The sequence below is a fragment of the Erigeron canadensis genome, chromosome 6 (genome assembly GCF_010389155.1).
Source record: "Erigeron canadensis isolate Cc75 chromosome 6, C_canadensis_v1, whole genome shotgun sequence".
In the NCBI taxonomy this organism is placed as follows: domain Eukaryota; kingdom Viridiplantae; phylum Streptophyta; class Magnoliopsida; order Asterales; family Asteraceae; genus Erigeron; species Erigeron canadensis.
The window spans coordinates 19,740,866-19,758,548 of NC_057766.1; the positions used below are offsets into that span (position 1 = coordinate 19,740,866).

The 17,683-nt window shown below is 33.9% G+C and overlaps 2 protein-coding genes across 2 annotated transcripts; both read left to right on the forward strand.

The window, feature by feature from the left end:
• Positions 1-2,249: 2,249 nt before the first annotated feature.
• Positions 2,250-7,591, forward strand: LOC122604418 (transcription antitermination protein NusB). The gene is made up of 7 exons (XM_043777313.1): positions 2,250-2,642; positions 2,750-2,826; positions 5,733-5,867; positions 5,963-6,017; positions 6,118-6,205; positions 6,541-6,639; positions 7,439-7,591. Exons 1-7 carry the CDS (start codon positions 2,314-2,316, stop codon positions 7,589-7,591), a joined length of 936 nt encoding a protein of 311 aa, XP_043633248.1. The 5' UTR covers positions 2,250-2,313.
• Positions 7,592-8,632: 1,041 nt separating this feature from the next.
• LOC122604081 (phytosulfokine receptor 1-like) lies at positions 8,633-10,964 on the forward strand. The gene has a single exon (XM_043776980.1). It carries the CDS (start codon positions 8,633-8,635, stop codon positions 10,700-10,702), a length of 2,070 nt encoding a protein of 689 aa, XP_043632915.1. The 3' UTR covers positions 10,703-10,964.
• The last annotated feature ends 6,719 nt before the right edge of the window (positions 10,965-17,683 follow it).

Here is a 17,683-nt window from a genome sequence, read left to right on the forward strand (position 1 = left end):
AATAAAAATATCACGATAACAACTTTTTAAAGAATAATAATTAAATTAAATATAAATCTATAATTATAAAATGATAAAAGAATATAACCATTTAAAATAATGGAGATATTTTTTTTAAAGCAAATAATAGAAGTATAGAATAACACATTATTTATGGCACAAAGTTAGTTGTGAACCAACCACTAAAATTTTTGAGACAAAAATCTAAATTTATACTTGACCAGGGTTAACCTAATTAATAACAATGAGTTTGTTTTTTTGGGTCATGTGGGTTGACAGATCAAATGGGTTTGTTTTAAGTCAAATGAGTTGATTTTTTGGTCAAGTGGGTTGACGGGTTGGTAGGTCAATTAAGTTGTTTTTGGGTAAAGTGCGTTGGCGGGGTTGTAGGTTAAATGAGTTGGATTTGGGTCATATAGGTCGACGTTAATTAATAACTAAATTAAATTTAAATGTTCAGGTTTACAGGTCGACTTAAAAAACTAAGATCCCAACTCGGACCCAATCCAAGAAAATTAGGTTGGCGGGTTAAAAATCTATGACGATTTCAGGATGAATTTCTGGTTCGGTCGAGTTTCAATGTGTGATACATATATTGGTTTCTTTTGTTACCCGAGCACTAATTGTACATTGGGATCGTGAAATGCGTAAAATGGTGAATATTTGTCAAAGGACTTAAACTTAGATTTAAAAATGATGCTTATAAACTTTTACTCAGGAAAAACGGGTGAGGGTGACGATGGTTGACTTCACCAACTGTCAACTTTAAAATTTCTATGCACGGGAAAATAACTTTATTAAAATAGTAACTAAAACAAATATAAGTATAATTATAAAATAATTAATTGGGGTTGACGGATTGATAATTTCTAACACAAACCCGACCTGATATCAATATTGAGTTTGAAATCTCAATCTAAATATGTCAATCCGTAAAGGCGTAAACCCAAACCCAACTACCAACCTAAAAAAATTGGGTTAACGGGTTAAATGGATAGGTAAATTGATTTCAAGTCATTTGACTTGATGGATTGATAGTGACGGGTTGACTTCAGGTAATATGGGTTGGTGGGTTGACCCTGTCACCGACCGGGTATAGATCTATAGTATTCTTAATGAAATTTACAATATACATTCTTTTACTTTAATCCTTAAAATAAATACACTACCTCATTTTATATCAATTACTTTTACATTGGTAACCACACGTTACCGTCACCACCACCCATCGCTACCACCACCGCTGCATTGTAAGGGTACACCACTCCTGTAATACATATAATCTATCGGTTAGCATGAAACTCAAATGTTCACCATATATATTAGACATTAAGGTTGTTTGCAATATTTTAAAGTGCTCGACTCACTTTAAACTGTTGAACTTCAAAATATTTTCAATCCGTTGATAATTTGTACGTGTCGTTCTATATAAAAATATAAAACATAAGAATTTGCTAATTGTACGTAGGTAAGTAACTTATTTGTATATAGTATACATGATTCAAAAAATGTAGATTAAATAGTATTTAAATGGTTACCATATATATAATAACTAAGTTGACTTTTAATTTTAAGGGTTAAGATTGTTTTGATTATGAATTTCAATGGTTTAGATCAATAATTAAAATTATTTTTTTCTCTTAGTTGTGGTAGCCATTAATATATATAATTTGTTTTAATAATTGTATAATTAAACAACGCGTAAAAGATATAAATAGTTATATATAAAATTTGGTTGAAGTTTGTACAACTTACTTTTATGAATTTGTTGTCATTGTTGTAGTGTTATTATTACTAATATTGCTTTGAAAACTTGTTGAAATTAATTAAGGTGTAATTATAAGGTATAAACTTATAAACTTTTGAAGTTCAATTTGACCCAAACCATAAGTGGTTAAAAACCGACTAAAACCAAAAACCAAAATAGACCTAAACCAAAAAACCCAAAACCGAAAAAATCGAAACCCAATGGCTTTAGTTTTCAAAAACCAAATTATAATGATTCGGTTTTGGTTTTAGTCAAAAACCGAACCAAACAGAACCTTATTCAGCCCTATATGAAATGTGATTCCCTCAAGTTTCCCCTGGTCTAGTTGGGAGCCGTTTGTACTGTTGGTTTGGTTAAATTGGTGTTTACGGTATAACCCCCACGTTTCATTTTACCCCGTAGACTTGAGCCTTACAATTTCACCCCAGCTTTTGGCAAAAAACCTCAACCTGAAAACCCCCAATTTTTTGTATCTCTTATCCATACACTTTCTTCTTCCTCCTCTCTATCCCTTCATTCAAAAACACACTTTTTTTTTTAGAAAAATGGACACAGCCTCATTTCTAATCCATACACCATTATCATCATGCTCACACACTTCCCCTTTAAAGCCTAAATTCTTTCTCAATTCTTCTTCTTCTTCAAATTCTTCTTCATCATCATTTTCAAAATGTCTCAAATGGAACTTCCTCCAACCAACACCCACAATTCTATTCTCATTACCTCAATCTTCCCTTTTCCGTACCTCGGCTCTCGCGGTCGGTGAGATACTAGAAAAGTCTAGTTTAGAGGACTCTGTTTCCAAAGAACCAATGCCGAAAATCGATAAAAGTGGCAGGTTTTGTAGTCCCAGAGCTGCTAGAGAGCTTGCACTGTATGCTTTGTATAGTTTAGTATGAAAAAGTTGTGATCTTTTTTTGTGGGGTTTGGATGTTTTGTGTGATTATTGAATTGTGTATGTGTGTTGGTGAATTTTTGTAGGTCAATTATATATGCCGCTTGTTTAGAAGGGTCTGACCCGGTTCGGTTGTTTGAGAGGCGGGTCAATGCCAGCAGAGGTTAGTGCATATATATGTATGTATTTATGCAGATATGTGATTGTGAATTTTGTTTATGATAGTGTTTTCTTGGTGTTTGATAATTTTGTGTGACGTTTAAATGATTAATTGCGTATAATCTGGAAGTTGTTTAGGGAATGTTCTTAATTAGTGTCTTTAAGATGTGAAAGTTAGGAGATGCTTTACAAGAAGTAGCAAAATATAGCGTGGTTAATTTTGTTAAAGCGGGTAGTAGGTGTTTGGATGTGTGATTATTGAACCAATTATTTGGATAATCACTTAGTGTTTGGATAAGTGGTAATTTTCGGTAATTATTGGTGTCTGGCCTTTGGTCGACTAATCCATGAGGTTCTAGTCCACACAAACTCAAATTGGCTAAGGGAAATAAGATTGGCGTGGCCATACAAGTTTTGTAGATTTTCTTTTCTTTTCTGCACTAGCCAAGGTTTGAACTTTGGATCTCCAATTCGCCACTCCTTTTAGCTCAATGTTGTAAATTATAGTGATACTAAGTTACGGTTACCTTATCTAACTGTCCTGTATGTCTTTACCCAACTGATTATATTATCATTTTCTTCTAATTCTTTGAGTTGCAATAATTAGTTTCAAAGCACACGTCTAGACAGTCAACACTCCCTTAATATTGGAGAAATGAAAGGCTCATAAAATGGTACGTGTTTTATAGATAAAAATTGTGCCTACGAGAAATTGCTGCTTCTCATCATACTCTAGCTGATGTGACTGCAAACCTTCATTTTTGTGTATGCGCCCTGTTGTAAGTTCAGGTTGCCCTTGTTTGTCGGACCGTCGAAACGAGATTGACTAAGGATATGTTGAGGTGCGGAATCCCTCGTGATAACCCACGGTTTCTATATCACCTTTTTGTAATATATATATATATATATATATATATGGGGGAAGGGAATATGAGGCTATTAAGCACCTAAGTTGGGTGAAAATCCCCTCACATACCTTTTTTTAAACCATAAAAATCATGGGGGGCTAAACATTTATTCAAAATATTAAAATATTGGTATGTGAGGGGTTTTCACCCAAGTTGGGTGCATAACAGCCCCATACTCACTTTTTTCTCTCTCTCTCTCTCTCTATATATATATATATATATAGGGGTGGGTTATATTAGGGACTCCTTAAATTAGGGACCAGGGACATGTAACTTACACATGTGTAAGTCGTGGTGCCGGTGGTCACCGTCGCCGGAGGATCATGGTGGTGTTTGGAGATGATGGTGGTTGTATAACTTACACATGTTTAAGTTGTACCACATGTGTAAGTCATGGTGACGGTTGTCGCCGTCGCCGAAGGATCGTGGTGGTGGTCAGAGATGGTGGTGGTGGTGAAAAATGAATGATTGAGAAGTGTCCCTAATGGCCCCTAAAATAAAGAGTCCCTAATTTAACTTTTCCATATATATATATATATATATATACTAGGGGTGGGTGAAATAGTACAAACAATCCAAAAAGTACAAGGGGATCAATCTCTATCATTGGATCAAGCATCTTCTTCCTCTTTCTTCTCCGGCGATACTGCCGCCGCTAGCCACCACCTTCTTCTCCGGCAACCGTCACCACCTCCTCCTTCTTCCTTCTCCGGTGAGATCTCCGGCAATCATCAGTTTCGTTTTCGGGTGGATACGGTACGGGCGTAGCTCTCATATGTTCTAAACTGGTTGTCACGGGACGTATATGGGAATCGTATGGATTTAATGGGCGGTGATCCAAGAGATGGTGGCGGTTTGATACGGTAAGGGCGAAGCCCTTGCTTCCGGCGCCATGGTTGGGGTGGTCAGAGATGATGGTGGTGGTGGTTGTCTCTCCGGATAAGAAGTGGTTGCTGGCAGCGACAGTCTCGCTGGAGAAGAAGGAAGTGACACTGCAGCCGGAGAAGGAGGAAGGAGGAGGAATGCTTGATCTGAGCCCTTGATCGGACGGCCAGGATTGATCCCCTTGTACTTTTTGGATTGCTTGTACACTAATTATCTTTCCCCTATATCACTATATATATACACATATCTATGCGTGAACATAAACACTCGTATTTGTTTAATATAGTGAGGCGGCTCTCCAGACAACAATACCCACTTGTATTTCAAATCCTAAGCCAACCAACACGAGTGTGTGTTTTGCGGTTCTTTTGCTTGAGACGAGTGATACCACAAGATCTACTGGATTTGTGTGTTCTTAGCTCTAGTAGTTTCTCTCTCAAGATTTTGCTTGTTTCTCTCTCACCCCTCGTCTCCCTAAACACGCACACCACACACTCTATATATAGGCCAGGGCTGGAAACACTCAAAACCCTAGGGGTTTGCATGTTTCCATGTCAGCCCATCAAGGCCCATAAGGTTTGGCCTGTTTACATGTTTCCCAGAACACGCAAACTGTTTGAGTGTTCATCTCAACAAGCACATTTTGCTTGTTCCCAAGAACTCTCAAATGACACTTAGGAATATTTAAGTTGATGTTACTACTGCTATAAACGCAGAACCAACATTAACTTAATTACCCTTTATATGTATTGTTTACATCCATGTTAAGTACCCGCAAAACACAAATATAGACTGACATATAAACATATATAAAGACCCCAATATGATCACAATATATGCAAAGGTAAATTTATTGACAAACGGTAATTTCCAATATAAATTACAAGACTTGAATACAAAATATATATTACATCTAGAATGCTTTTATCACGGAGAAGTGTGCACCAACACCTGTCAACAGAACCCATATATATGTCTCCAAATTGTGCAACGTTTTCTCAATAGCTATGATAAAATGGCTGGTTTACTTCGCAATCTTTATGATTTTCTCAAAATGTTTTTAGTTAATATGTGGCATCTCGGAATCTCACCATGAAGTAATATTTGAAAAATTCAGAAGTAGGGTATGAGTTTGATAAAGGGACATTGATGGAATACAATCACATGAGCTTTGGAGGACCTCCTGTCAAAACTAACTCAAACGAAGAAGCTGACGAGCTTATGCGAATAGATGAGAAGGCTTCAGAAGTTGGTAAGGCTTGATGTGCTTGAAACTTTTTCTCATCAACATAAAGTTTGTAAACTTCGTTTAAGCATCTTGAAATAGTTTTGGGTTTTGTATTTCAGAGGCAGAAGTTCTTTCAGCCCCTCCAAAGTTGGTTTATAGTAAATTAATCCTGCGGTAAGCATTTGACACAAATAAAGAAACAATTGATTAAATCCTAATTTAGAAAAAGTTACCAGTATTGCTTAGCGTAGTAATTATTTCTGCTCCAATGCAGGTTCACAAGAAAGTTATTGGTGGCTGTAGCAGAGAAGTGGGATAGTCATGTACTAGTCATTGACAAAGTTGCTCCACAAAATTGGAAGGTTTGAACGACATGCTTGCTTAATATACTTTCAACTTTTATAAATCACAATCCAATTCTGCTAGCTTTCTATTGTTGTTCATTGTGATCAATGGCGGACCCATGCGTACTAAAATGTGTCTTATGGGTCGTACATTAATCAAAGTTTTTAAACTACCCCTTACTTGTAATTTTAAAGTCCAAAATTCGTGTCTGTCACTGATTGTGATTCAACATTGTTTTGATCGACTTATTTTTGGATAATTGATAACAGTGCTTCATTCAGAATGCATAACTTGTAGCTATTTTCTGTCCCGTGTATCAAATCTTTAGATGTTCTTTGTAAATTCTGTTCAGAACGAACCAGCGGGAAGAATCTTGGAGCTATCGATTCTTCGTTTGGCCATGTCTGAAATTGATGTGCTGGGAACGCGTCACCAAATTGTGATTAATGAGGTGCATTTCTTTATAACCTTCTAACATCTTATCTAGAGGTGCCCATTTTGGCCTACTGATATTGTATGGTTTTATTTCCCCTGATGGGTAATGTGTAGAAAGTCCTGATTCAGAATTCCCTATAGTTTTAAGTGTATTTAAAGCATATACCTTTTTTAATCATTTTATTTCAACATATGCAATATTATTATATCTGTACGGTGTTTATAATCAAGTCCAAATCATAGTTTTATATATTAGAATCTAATGAAAAAATTTGAAGTTTTTATCGGTCGACATAACACATTTTATGTTAAAAAATGGTCCGTTTTGATCCATTATCGAACCCCATAGTTGTCAAAAGTGAAGGCGAACTCAAAGTGCAAAGACCACAAATGGGGCGAAGGCGAGTGGCGCAAAAAAAGTGCGGCCCCGAAAAAAAGCACACTCAAGTAAAAAACAAACCAAATGCCATTCAAATTAGTAAATACCATTCAAATAACCCATAGTGAATTTAACCAAAAAGTTCAACACAGGGTCTTTGGATTTAGGACGTTGAGGAACATTAAGATGTTGTCTCTAACAACTGATAATGAAGAAAATTTCATTTAAAGAAAATTGAGTTTAAGAAAATAGAAAACTGAGTTTAAGAAGAGTCTCAATGATATATCTATGTGGGCCTGGGCCTAGGGTTTCAGGCGTTATAGGTGGGCCTCGCCCTCGCCTTGTGCGCACTAGGTGACCGCCTTTGACATGTGTATTTGTGTATCGGCAACAACAGACCTCCAACTCATTGAAACATATGTTGTTATTTGTGAAGGCAGTAGATCTTGCAAAGCGATTTTGTGATGGATCAGCACCCCGAATAGTCAATGGCTGCCTCAGGACATTTATAAAGGAAGTTAAAGGAAATACTGTGGCCTTGAAACCAGATTCTGAAACCCAAAAAGAAATTGTCTCAGCTGACACGTAAAATTGTTTTCTTTTGTGTCCGAGACCCCACACCTTACTTTTAGGCATGTCTAATACCAGAATATAGACTCAGGAAGGAAGATCTCAGTGAACTCATGCAAAAACAAGTTAGACGAAACAGGATTTTGTGCACTTGCTACAAGTGGTGCCTGGAATATCAAACCTCAAGAGAACGGTCCAAATGGGTGCTTTTAACTTACTAGATTTGTGTGATGATTGAAGTAAACATTCATGTATTGATATTATCATGTATAGTAGTGCTTTTCGCTTGAAATTGGGCATTCTGCTGTTAAACAGAACTAGCATATATCTTGTATTAAAACACGCAATATTTGTGTTTCCAAATTCCAAGTTAGCAAGTAGCTGTTTGAGACAAGTGTCACTGATGAGTAGGGGTTTTATCGAGTCGAGCTCGAGCTCAGAGTTGCTCGAAAAAATCTTGACTCGCTGACAACCCTAAACATAATACTACCGGCAATATTAGCATACCACATTTTGTTGTTTTTCAATCAAGTTTATATGTTTTTTTTTAATATATTTAGTTTTGTTATTTTTTCAACCAAAGTCTTCGACTTTTTGATATATTACGTATTTATTTTTTATTCTGCTTATCATTCGTCAAAGTCCAGCTAGATATGTTTGACAGATTCCTACTAAACATAGAAAGAAATTCCAACCACAAAGATTGTTTCCGTACTATTTTTCTTCATATTTACTAATTTTTTTTTCTTGCATAAACAAGTCCAATTTGTTCTTATACTTCTCATTTCTACAATAAACAAGTCCAATTTCTTCATATTTACTACTCATATATATATATATATATATATATGTATTACATTTCATAAACAAGTTCAATTTGTTCTTATACTTCTTCATGTTTACAACACTCATTTCCCCTGAAATCATGAACTCTCATTTCTGAAATGGGTTTTGCCTCAAATCTCTGAAATAATAACAAAGTTTCCATCTTTTTTGTCTTCTTGTTTTGGGTTTTTGTGTATATTATACACTGATACACATATATACCCACTATAATAAAATGGTTGTTCAGTTGGAGATATGGCTAGTTTTGTCTGTTCTTGTGGTTTCTATACATAATCAGGTTCTTGGGATTTCACATAACCTGACATGCAATTCCAATGACTTGAAAGGATTACAAGGTATTACCAATGGAATGGAATCACCGATTGAAGGATGGTTTAGTTCTGGTAATTTATCTGATTGCTGCAAATGGGCTGGTGTAACATGTAATACATCTTCAGGCAGGATTGTGGAATTACAGTTTTCAAAGAAAGGATTAATTGGTAAATTATCTGATTCTTTTTCTTTTTTAGATCAGTTAAAAAGCCTTAATCTTTCACATAATTATCTTAGAGGCCCTCTTCCTTTTTCAATTTTTCACCTTGGTAATTTGGAAGTGGTTGATTTGAGTAGTAATGCCTTTAATGGGGTTTTACCAGTTAGTATAAATCTGCTTAAGCTTCAAGTTTTGAATGTTTCTGATAATTACTTGAATGGTGCACTTCCGTCTGGTTTATGCGTTAACTCTACCCGAATTCGTATTCTTAGTTTTGCTGTTAATTACCTCAATGGGACTATTCCACCTGAATTCGGGAACTGTAGATTTCTTGAACACTTAAGTTTGGCATCTAATTTCCATTATGGAGAAATTCCGGGATTCTTGTTTGGATTACCAAGGTTGAGAGAATTGGCTCTCCAGGATAACATGTTGACTAGTTTTCCTGGAATTAGTAATTCCTCTAGTCGTTTGGTTCGTTTGGATGTTTCGTCCAATATGATTTCAGGAAAGTTACCTGATTTCTTTGGTAGCTTTCTGAATTTAAATTATTTCATAGCTCATTCAAATAATCTATCTGGCCGGATACCTCTATCGTTGTCAAATTCGCCAACCCTTTCTTCTGTTAATTTGAGAAATAACTCTTTAGATGGTTCGATAGATATTAACTGTTTGGCTATGGTTAATCTTAGCTCACTTGATCTGGGGAGTAATAACTTTTTGGGTACAATTCCTGCAAATCTTGCATCTTGTCGAAAGTTAAAAACTTTAAATCTTGCAAGAAACAAACTCAGAGGCCAAATCCCGGAAAGTTTCAAAAACTTTCAGTCTCTTTCGTACCTTTCACTTTCCAACTGCAGCTTCAATAACCTCTCATCCTCTCTAGAAATCCTCCAGCACTGCCATAATCTAACTGTTTTGGTTCTCACCATGAACTTTCATAACGAACAGCTGCCATCTGATGATGATCTGCAGTTCAAAGCACTCAAAGCTCTCATAATTAGCAATTGCAAGCTCACAGGTAGCATTCCATCTTGGCTAAATGGTTTAACACAGTTGCAACTGTTGGATTTGTCATGGAACCTGTTGACTGGATTGATTCCACCCTATTTTGGTGATTTTAAGAATTTGTTTTACTTGGACTTGTCCAACAATTCATTGTCGGGAGAGATACCCAAGAATCTAACTCAGTTACAGAGTTTAATTTCAAGAGATATCTCATTAGAAGAACCTTCACCAGATTTCACATTATTTAGGAGGGAAAACAACATTAGAGACAGAGGGTCTGCGTTGCAATACAATCAGATCATGCACTTTCTGCCATCGATTGATCTCAGTAGCAACCTCTTTACTGGTCCAATCTGGCCAGAGTTTGGCAACCTGAATAAGTTGTATGTTTTGGATTTGAAACACAACAGATTATCGGGTCTGATTCCCAGCTCTTTATCGGGTATGAGAAGCATAGAGACTCTGGATTTGTCATATAATAGTTTAACAGGAAAAATTCCTCCATCTTTGGTGAATCTAAGTTTTTTGTCGAAGTTTAGTGTAGCATACAATAATCTAACGGGGATTGTTCCTCTTGGAGGCCAATTTGCAACCTTTCTCGACTCTAGCTTTAAAGGAAACCCTGGATTATGTGTTGCTTTAGCTGAGAACTGTCAGAAAAATCAAGAACGTTGGCAACCTCCAGCATCTGAGGATGAAGAATTCCCGATACTCCATATGCTTGTAATCACTGGCTTTGGAAGTGGTTTTCTTGCCACTGTCATCTCATTACTAGTTGTTCCAAGAATTGCTAGACCTCTGTAATGCCCAAATACCAATTGTCTCAAAATACATTTATTAACGGGTCATTATAGTTTGTATATAAACAAGTTAGTATTATGTATATAGGGGCATGTATATTATGTATAGTAGTAGGGATAAAAGAGAGGCCCTGCATTTGGATTATGAAGCATTACAATCTTCGTAACACTGCTTCATACTCTATATATATGTAATTATGTATATGTCTACCGAACATTAGTATGTAGTATTTTCGTCCACCAATTCGAAGTATTATTGTTGTTTACTTCTTTCAATCTTTCCTATTTTAGTCAATCTCAAAAATAAAAACCTATGATATTATGTTGTTTTCAATGGTGAATCCTAGTTGGTTATTAGAATCAACCATTTCGATTATGTTAAAAAGAGCCAAAAAAGAGCTGGAGACTTTCACAAGACGGATAACTTTGAGAAACAATGCTTCATGTTCTCCCGTGACAGTACTTAATAAGTTTACTTCACTAAGGTAGATACTAGCAACAACTAGCAGCTTCCACTGAGTGGACACCGAGGACCGAGGTTCTTGGAAAGTGAGAGTAAGATACGTACAGCGCAACGTCTTGGTGATACTAGTTGCATCGTAGTTGCTTTGTAGTTATAATTTTCTATATATGGAGCATGTTGTAATTACGTACTGCGAGCTGAGTCTGGAGATTTATTAGAACAATACAAAGTCTCATTTTCTCTTCATAAAAAGATTGTCGAGACCTAGTTTTATGAATGACAAATAGTACATGTACATGAACCTCCTCTAGAAAACATATCACTTACTTCTACTCAATACGAATGAATACACAGAACTTCCACCATCTGCAACCAACTACGAAATGAAGTTTGATGGTGTGTAGAACAGATTGGATAACGTATAGTTGGTTAACTTCGCTACTTTTTTGTGCATTAGCTTTCATGTATATATAGATATAGACAGGATATCCTGTATGCGATATTATTAAATTAACTTGATGTAGTGAGATAATATGTCACAAGTATAAGCGTCTGTTTAGAACCATATGAAGATTAGAATGACGGCTTTTCAATATTTAAGAAATGATGAAGCTTAGTTTCAATCCTTTTTCTAAGCTTACATTTGTATCAGCGCATGAATCATAAATTCCGAAAATATAGACTCAAAAAGGAAGACCTCGGTGAACTCATGCAAAGAGAAGTTAGACGAAATAGGATTTTGTGCACTTGCTACAAATTAGTATCTATAATATCAAGACTTCAAGAGAACAGTCCAAATGGGTGCTTTGAACTTACTAAATTCGCGTGGTAATTCAAGTAAACATTCAGGTATCGATATTATCGCGTATAGCCGTATAATAGTGCTTTTTGCTTGTAATTCGCATTCTGATGTTAAAAAGGACTAGCATATATATATATATATATATATATATATACTAGGTATTTCACCCGCACGATGTGCGCCTAGTGTAAAAGTTGTTTAATATACATATATACATAAAAGAATTTTTTTAGGTGAAAATTTTACATAATTAGGTTTCGATAACTATTTAAATACATAAGTAAATACTTATTTTATAGGTTAATTTTGTAAAAATTGATTATGTTATAACTTGTAATCAATACGTGGATTATACATCCATCTCAAGATTATATACAAGATATACATCCATCTCAAATTATAAAAATGTGAGGAAAATAAATCATCTAGTTGCAAAATAATTTTGTGTCTTTGATGAAACATATACAACGTGGAGATATTTATGTATAACTTCTTTCACAGCATATCTAATAAAGAGAAATATTTGAATATGAAAATAGATTTAATGCATTAAAAAAAATAAATTATAAACGGGTCTACAAATCACCTTAACCTCGAAATCGATTTCATTCCAAAATACTGACTCACATGTACATGCTTATTCTAAGTCCATAACACATAGAACAATTAAAAGAACTTTTGGTTTATATAAGTTATCAGGGGTAGAAAAACACTATGGAGTTGTTTTGCATATCTTTTATAAAGTTACGACCGATAGTTTAGAATCATATCTATGACTATGAGTTGTCAACTTGTCGTATCCTATATATATTATAAGATTTAATTATATTGTTAACTTTGTTGTAAGATTTAAATAGAATTTTGTATTATTATTTTAATATTTTATATTTAGTTTTAATATTTTGTGTAATATTTGCCAAAAAATTAATGTAATGTCCTTCTTTTCGTTTTTTGTTTGCGATTTGTTTCGCTTTTTCTTCTTTTATGTTATTTATAGTTTATTCTCTTACTTATAATTTATTTTTAATTTATATAATCATATTTTTTATTCCATATATAAATATAAATATATAAGATAAAATATTGTAAAAAAAGTATGAGGATGACACATAGGATTAATTCCTACGTGGCAATTTTCTAAGCTAGTTTTGAGTGGAAAAATCTCTATAATCATTCGGTTTCCTACTGTTTTAATATTTATATATATATATATATATATAGTAGAGATATTGCGAGAACTAATAATTTGTTGAGAACTGCGAGAACCAATCAAGACCATTAGATTAGTTAAATCAAAGGCTAAAAAGATTTGGTGGCATTTATGTAATAATTTTAAATGCAAATTAATTTATTAATAAAAAACAATTAAGAAAGGACATAATTGGAATATGAGATTAAAAGTGATAAAATGAAACAGAACACAGGTCGTTCGAAAAACTAGGATCTTACCTTTTAAAAATTGTCAACTTCTTCTAAATATTAATTAATAATAATAACAATTGATGCCTTTTATTTTCAAATATACGAGCATAGTGCCCGCACGTTGCAGCGGCTAGAAAGTGATGACAATATAAAAGGGAGGCGGTGGTGGAGAGCGAGGTAGGCGGTGGAGAAGGAGAGCAACGGCGGAAGAGGGTGATAGAAAGTCGATGAGAGTGTGTAATAATTAGAGAAAATGGGGGAAAGGAGGGTATATAAGGGTATTATGTTTAAGTAGGGGTATTTTGGGAAGAAAAAAAATGCTGAATTTAAGAAATTCAATATTCTTTATAAGGGAGTATAGATATTTTTAATCGTTTTACAAATTAATTAAATTAATCAACATAAGAAAATTATTGATTAATAATATAAATATTATTTTTAAATGTATTAATTTATTAATATATGGTTATGAAATATGAAAATGTGATTATATTTAACATATAAACATGTGAAATGAAAAAAATATATATAACATAAAAAACACATATTTTTAACTGGTACACATGTGAACGTTAGCTAGTACATATGTGAATGACCATATTCACAAGTATATAAATATTTTTTTATTATAATAAAATTTATCTTTTAACTGGTACACATGTGAATGATCCATTTCTTTTTATCTTAAACATAGGTGTTCTAAAATGTATAACCTTATTCAGATATTTTTTAACTATAGAATTTAATTGGTACACATGTTTTAACTTGTACACATGTATAATAATTTTAACAGCTATAAATTGTATAAGTTTGTTTCTGTTTGATTTTAGTGATTTGTTAAACCTACACATATGTTAATATAATGATAAAAGGAAAACATTTGCTAAATTCATTGATGTTTACGCATGGATTTGGAGATAATAAGCTTATATAAAAAACTTAAATTCTTTTTAATTTGTTAGTAACTGCCAAATATTAATGTGCCGACTTTTAATGAAAGGGGACCAATTCACGAGGAAATTTTGTTTACGATTGATAGTTAACTAAAATGTATTAATTAAAATTTGTAAAAATGCACTCGTAATTAAAAAAGAAGCTTACGAAATAACTTTGAGATTTTTTTTTATATTTAAATTTCGAAGCATCAATTTTTGAACTTAAAAAACGAAATAATGCTTTCTAAAAAGCTATCTTTCATTTTGTTACGTACACATGCACATGAATCCATTTCAAGTGTTTGTAACTCCACATGTTACATGTAACGAACGGATCGAGACATTTACGGTGCATTTTTAATTTAAATTATTATTAATCTAAATTAAATATGTAAATTATAATATTATCCCTATTTTCTCGTAGTTCTCGACAAATACTTGGTTCTCATTTTAACTTTTTACTATATATATATATATGTGTGTAACATTTGTGTTTCCAAGCGAAAAAGTAGCTGTTTTAGACACCGGTTCAATATACAATAATTTTCAACTATTAATATTACTTAGATGTGTTGTAAAACTAAAGAAACAGAACAATAAAGAAGAACAAGAATATAGAGAGAATGGAGAGAGTTCCTTTCTTCATCTCATATAGAGGCTCAATATATAATACGGAGTACAATGATTCTTATTCTCCAAGAAATAGATCTTCTAATATAATACAAATATCTCTCTAATTAATCTATTAAAGGACATGGACATCCATTCCATATTTATCTATAATACTCCCCCTTGTATGTCCATCAATTTAAGACATTATGCCTCGTTAAAACCTTACTAGAAAAAACCCAATGGGACAAAGTTCTAGTGAAGGAGAAAGAGTACATAATTCTTTTGATACGCTTGGGAATGTTGCCTCATTAAAAACCTTGACAGGAAAACCCAGTGGGACAAAGTCTTGCTCAAGAGAAAAAGAGTGCAATGCGTATCTTCTCCCCCTCATGATCACATCACTTAAATTACTTATCATTCCCAAACTTATTCAATGTTTGGCATATTAAGTGTCTGAATAGAATAAATCTCTTTGCTCAATTTCAGTGCTTCAGTGACACTTTCAACTCAACATTGTGATCATTATCTTGAAAGTCAAAAAGGGGCATTACAATATCATTTGACCTCATAAGCATAAACGTCATTTATCACTAAGATTCATAAACAAGACAAACCTTGTCTTTTATTTCACATTTAATTATTCAATCATCATTGTACACTCTCTCAGAGTCCATTAATATTTAAATCATCAAAATACATGAAACTTATATCATATTCATATCCGAATTTCTTTATAAGTTTTAAACATTATATTTTCTATTCTCAAGAACTTTTCACACGTGTTTCAAGCATTCTAAATCATGAGACATGCTTCATTCATTTTATATCTCTCATGAAATCTCAATATCAAATGAGCTCTATTTTTATACTCTAGACGCGAATCAATACTTTCTCATTTTTGCTAGACTTTTAATTTAGTTGCTTCCACCATATACTTCCCGCACTTTCAAGTGCTTGGACTCCAAGTCCCAAACTACTAGCGTCTTTTCATCTTGGCCAATCATTCATATCATATCAACTTATGTGCATGCATACTTTCAAGATCCTCACATTATTCAAACTCTTAGCACTATCATATTTAATCAATCTCGACGTCGTTTTCATTTATTTTCGATTCCATAAGTCTCTAGACATGTCACAACTCATGAGATCTCATTATTTTCAGGTACCCGGGGTTTCTCAAAAAAACCTCCATGTCTAGTTTCTCATCACTAATTTCTTTTGGGGTCTTTGTACCTCGGCTTTGACCATCTAAATTTTATGCTCCTTTTCATTCGAGGCTTTTTATTTGGAATCGACTTTTCTACCACTTTCAAATGTGTGTAGACTCATTAACAATTGGAGCATAAGCAACTTTTGGGTCAGTTAACATTGCTAGCAATTACTAAATATTCTCAATGAATTATCTCACAAACCTTAAGCTTATATTCATTGGTGTGAGGATCTTTGATAATTCATTGTTACTTTATTTAGCTGCTTTCCACTTTCCCTAATGTTGGGAACATCTCCCCCTAATGTTGGAAACATCTCCCCCTAATGTTGGGAAAATTAAATCATATCAATGATAAACTTAAGCCATATACAAATCTTCCAATGATGGCTTTATCGAATACTGATATGTCGTATTTTATGCCCATTTCCCATATCTTAAAGTGGTTGTTTAGTGAGGTTTACGAGTCATTTTCGTATAAAGTTGGTGCGTTTATGGTATTTGTCAGTGTTTCAGGTGGAAAACAGGTACCTAGGCGATGACTTGAAGAAAACGAAGTTTCTAGAGCAAAACAAGTGCTTACGGACGTTTTATGGGGCACATAAGTGAAGATCAGAAGAAAGTCAAAGCTGGTGAAGGTGGTCAATGCAAGTCAACGTGAAACTGCGACGCAGTATGTTAATGCGTCGCAGTAATTATATCCGAGGTTGAAACTGCTTCGCAGTTCAGCGAAACTGCGACGCATTTTGACTATATACGACAGAAGGCCAGTCAATGAAAGTCAAAGTCAACAGAAAAGTCAAAGTAGATACTGCGACGCAGTTTAGGGCCGAATCTGCTGAATTTGATCAGCATATAAATAGCTGCAAAAACATTCCAAAAACCTATCTTTTGATATTCTAGACGATTTTGAGTCCTCTTTTTAGGGTTTTTCTCATATTTCATCAATTTGGAGGATCTAAAGCTTTATTGGAATCATATCGTTATTCGTTTTTCAATTCTTTGTATTCGGTAACAATGAATTCCTTCATTTTGATTTGTTATTTCATATTTAGTATGAGTGGCTAATCGCCCTTTCATCCATCTTGACGGAGTGAGACATTATATAGGGATTGCACAATATTTATTAATTCAAGTGATTTGATTTAATGTTTTGTCGTGATCTTAATCTATTAATTCTTTGCTATTCGATTATTGATTGCGGATAATTTGTGTTCATTGCTTAGTGACGACTAGGATTTGGGTATAAGTTATTTTGATTGCTTAGTTAGAAGCAATTGGTTCTATGACGGGTACGGTAGAGGGTAATCAATATTTGATAAGAATTAACGGGTTGACGGTTGGGTACAATCGATAGGCAAAATTGTTATCTGAAATGACCAAAACCATTGTTAAACTAGAGAAGTTATAAAAAGGCGTCTCGGGGTACCGGTCTTAATAATGAAACTAGTTTATACAAGAGAGTCGAATAAGTTGTTTGAACAATGTGACCCCGGCTGAAGGGTACATTGACTAGTTTATACCAGTCAATGTATCGGGAT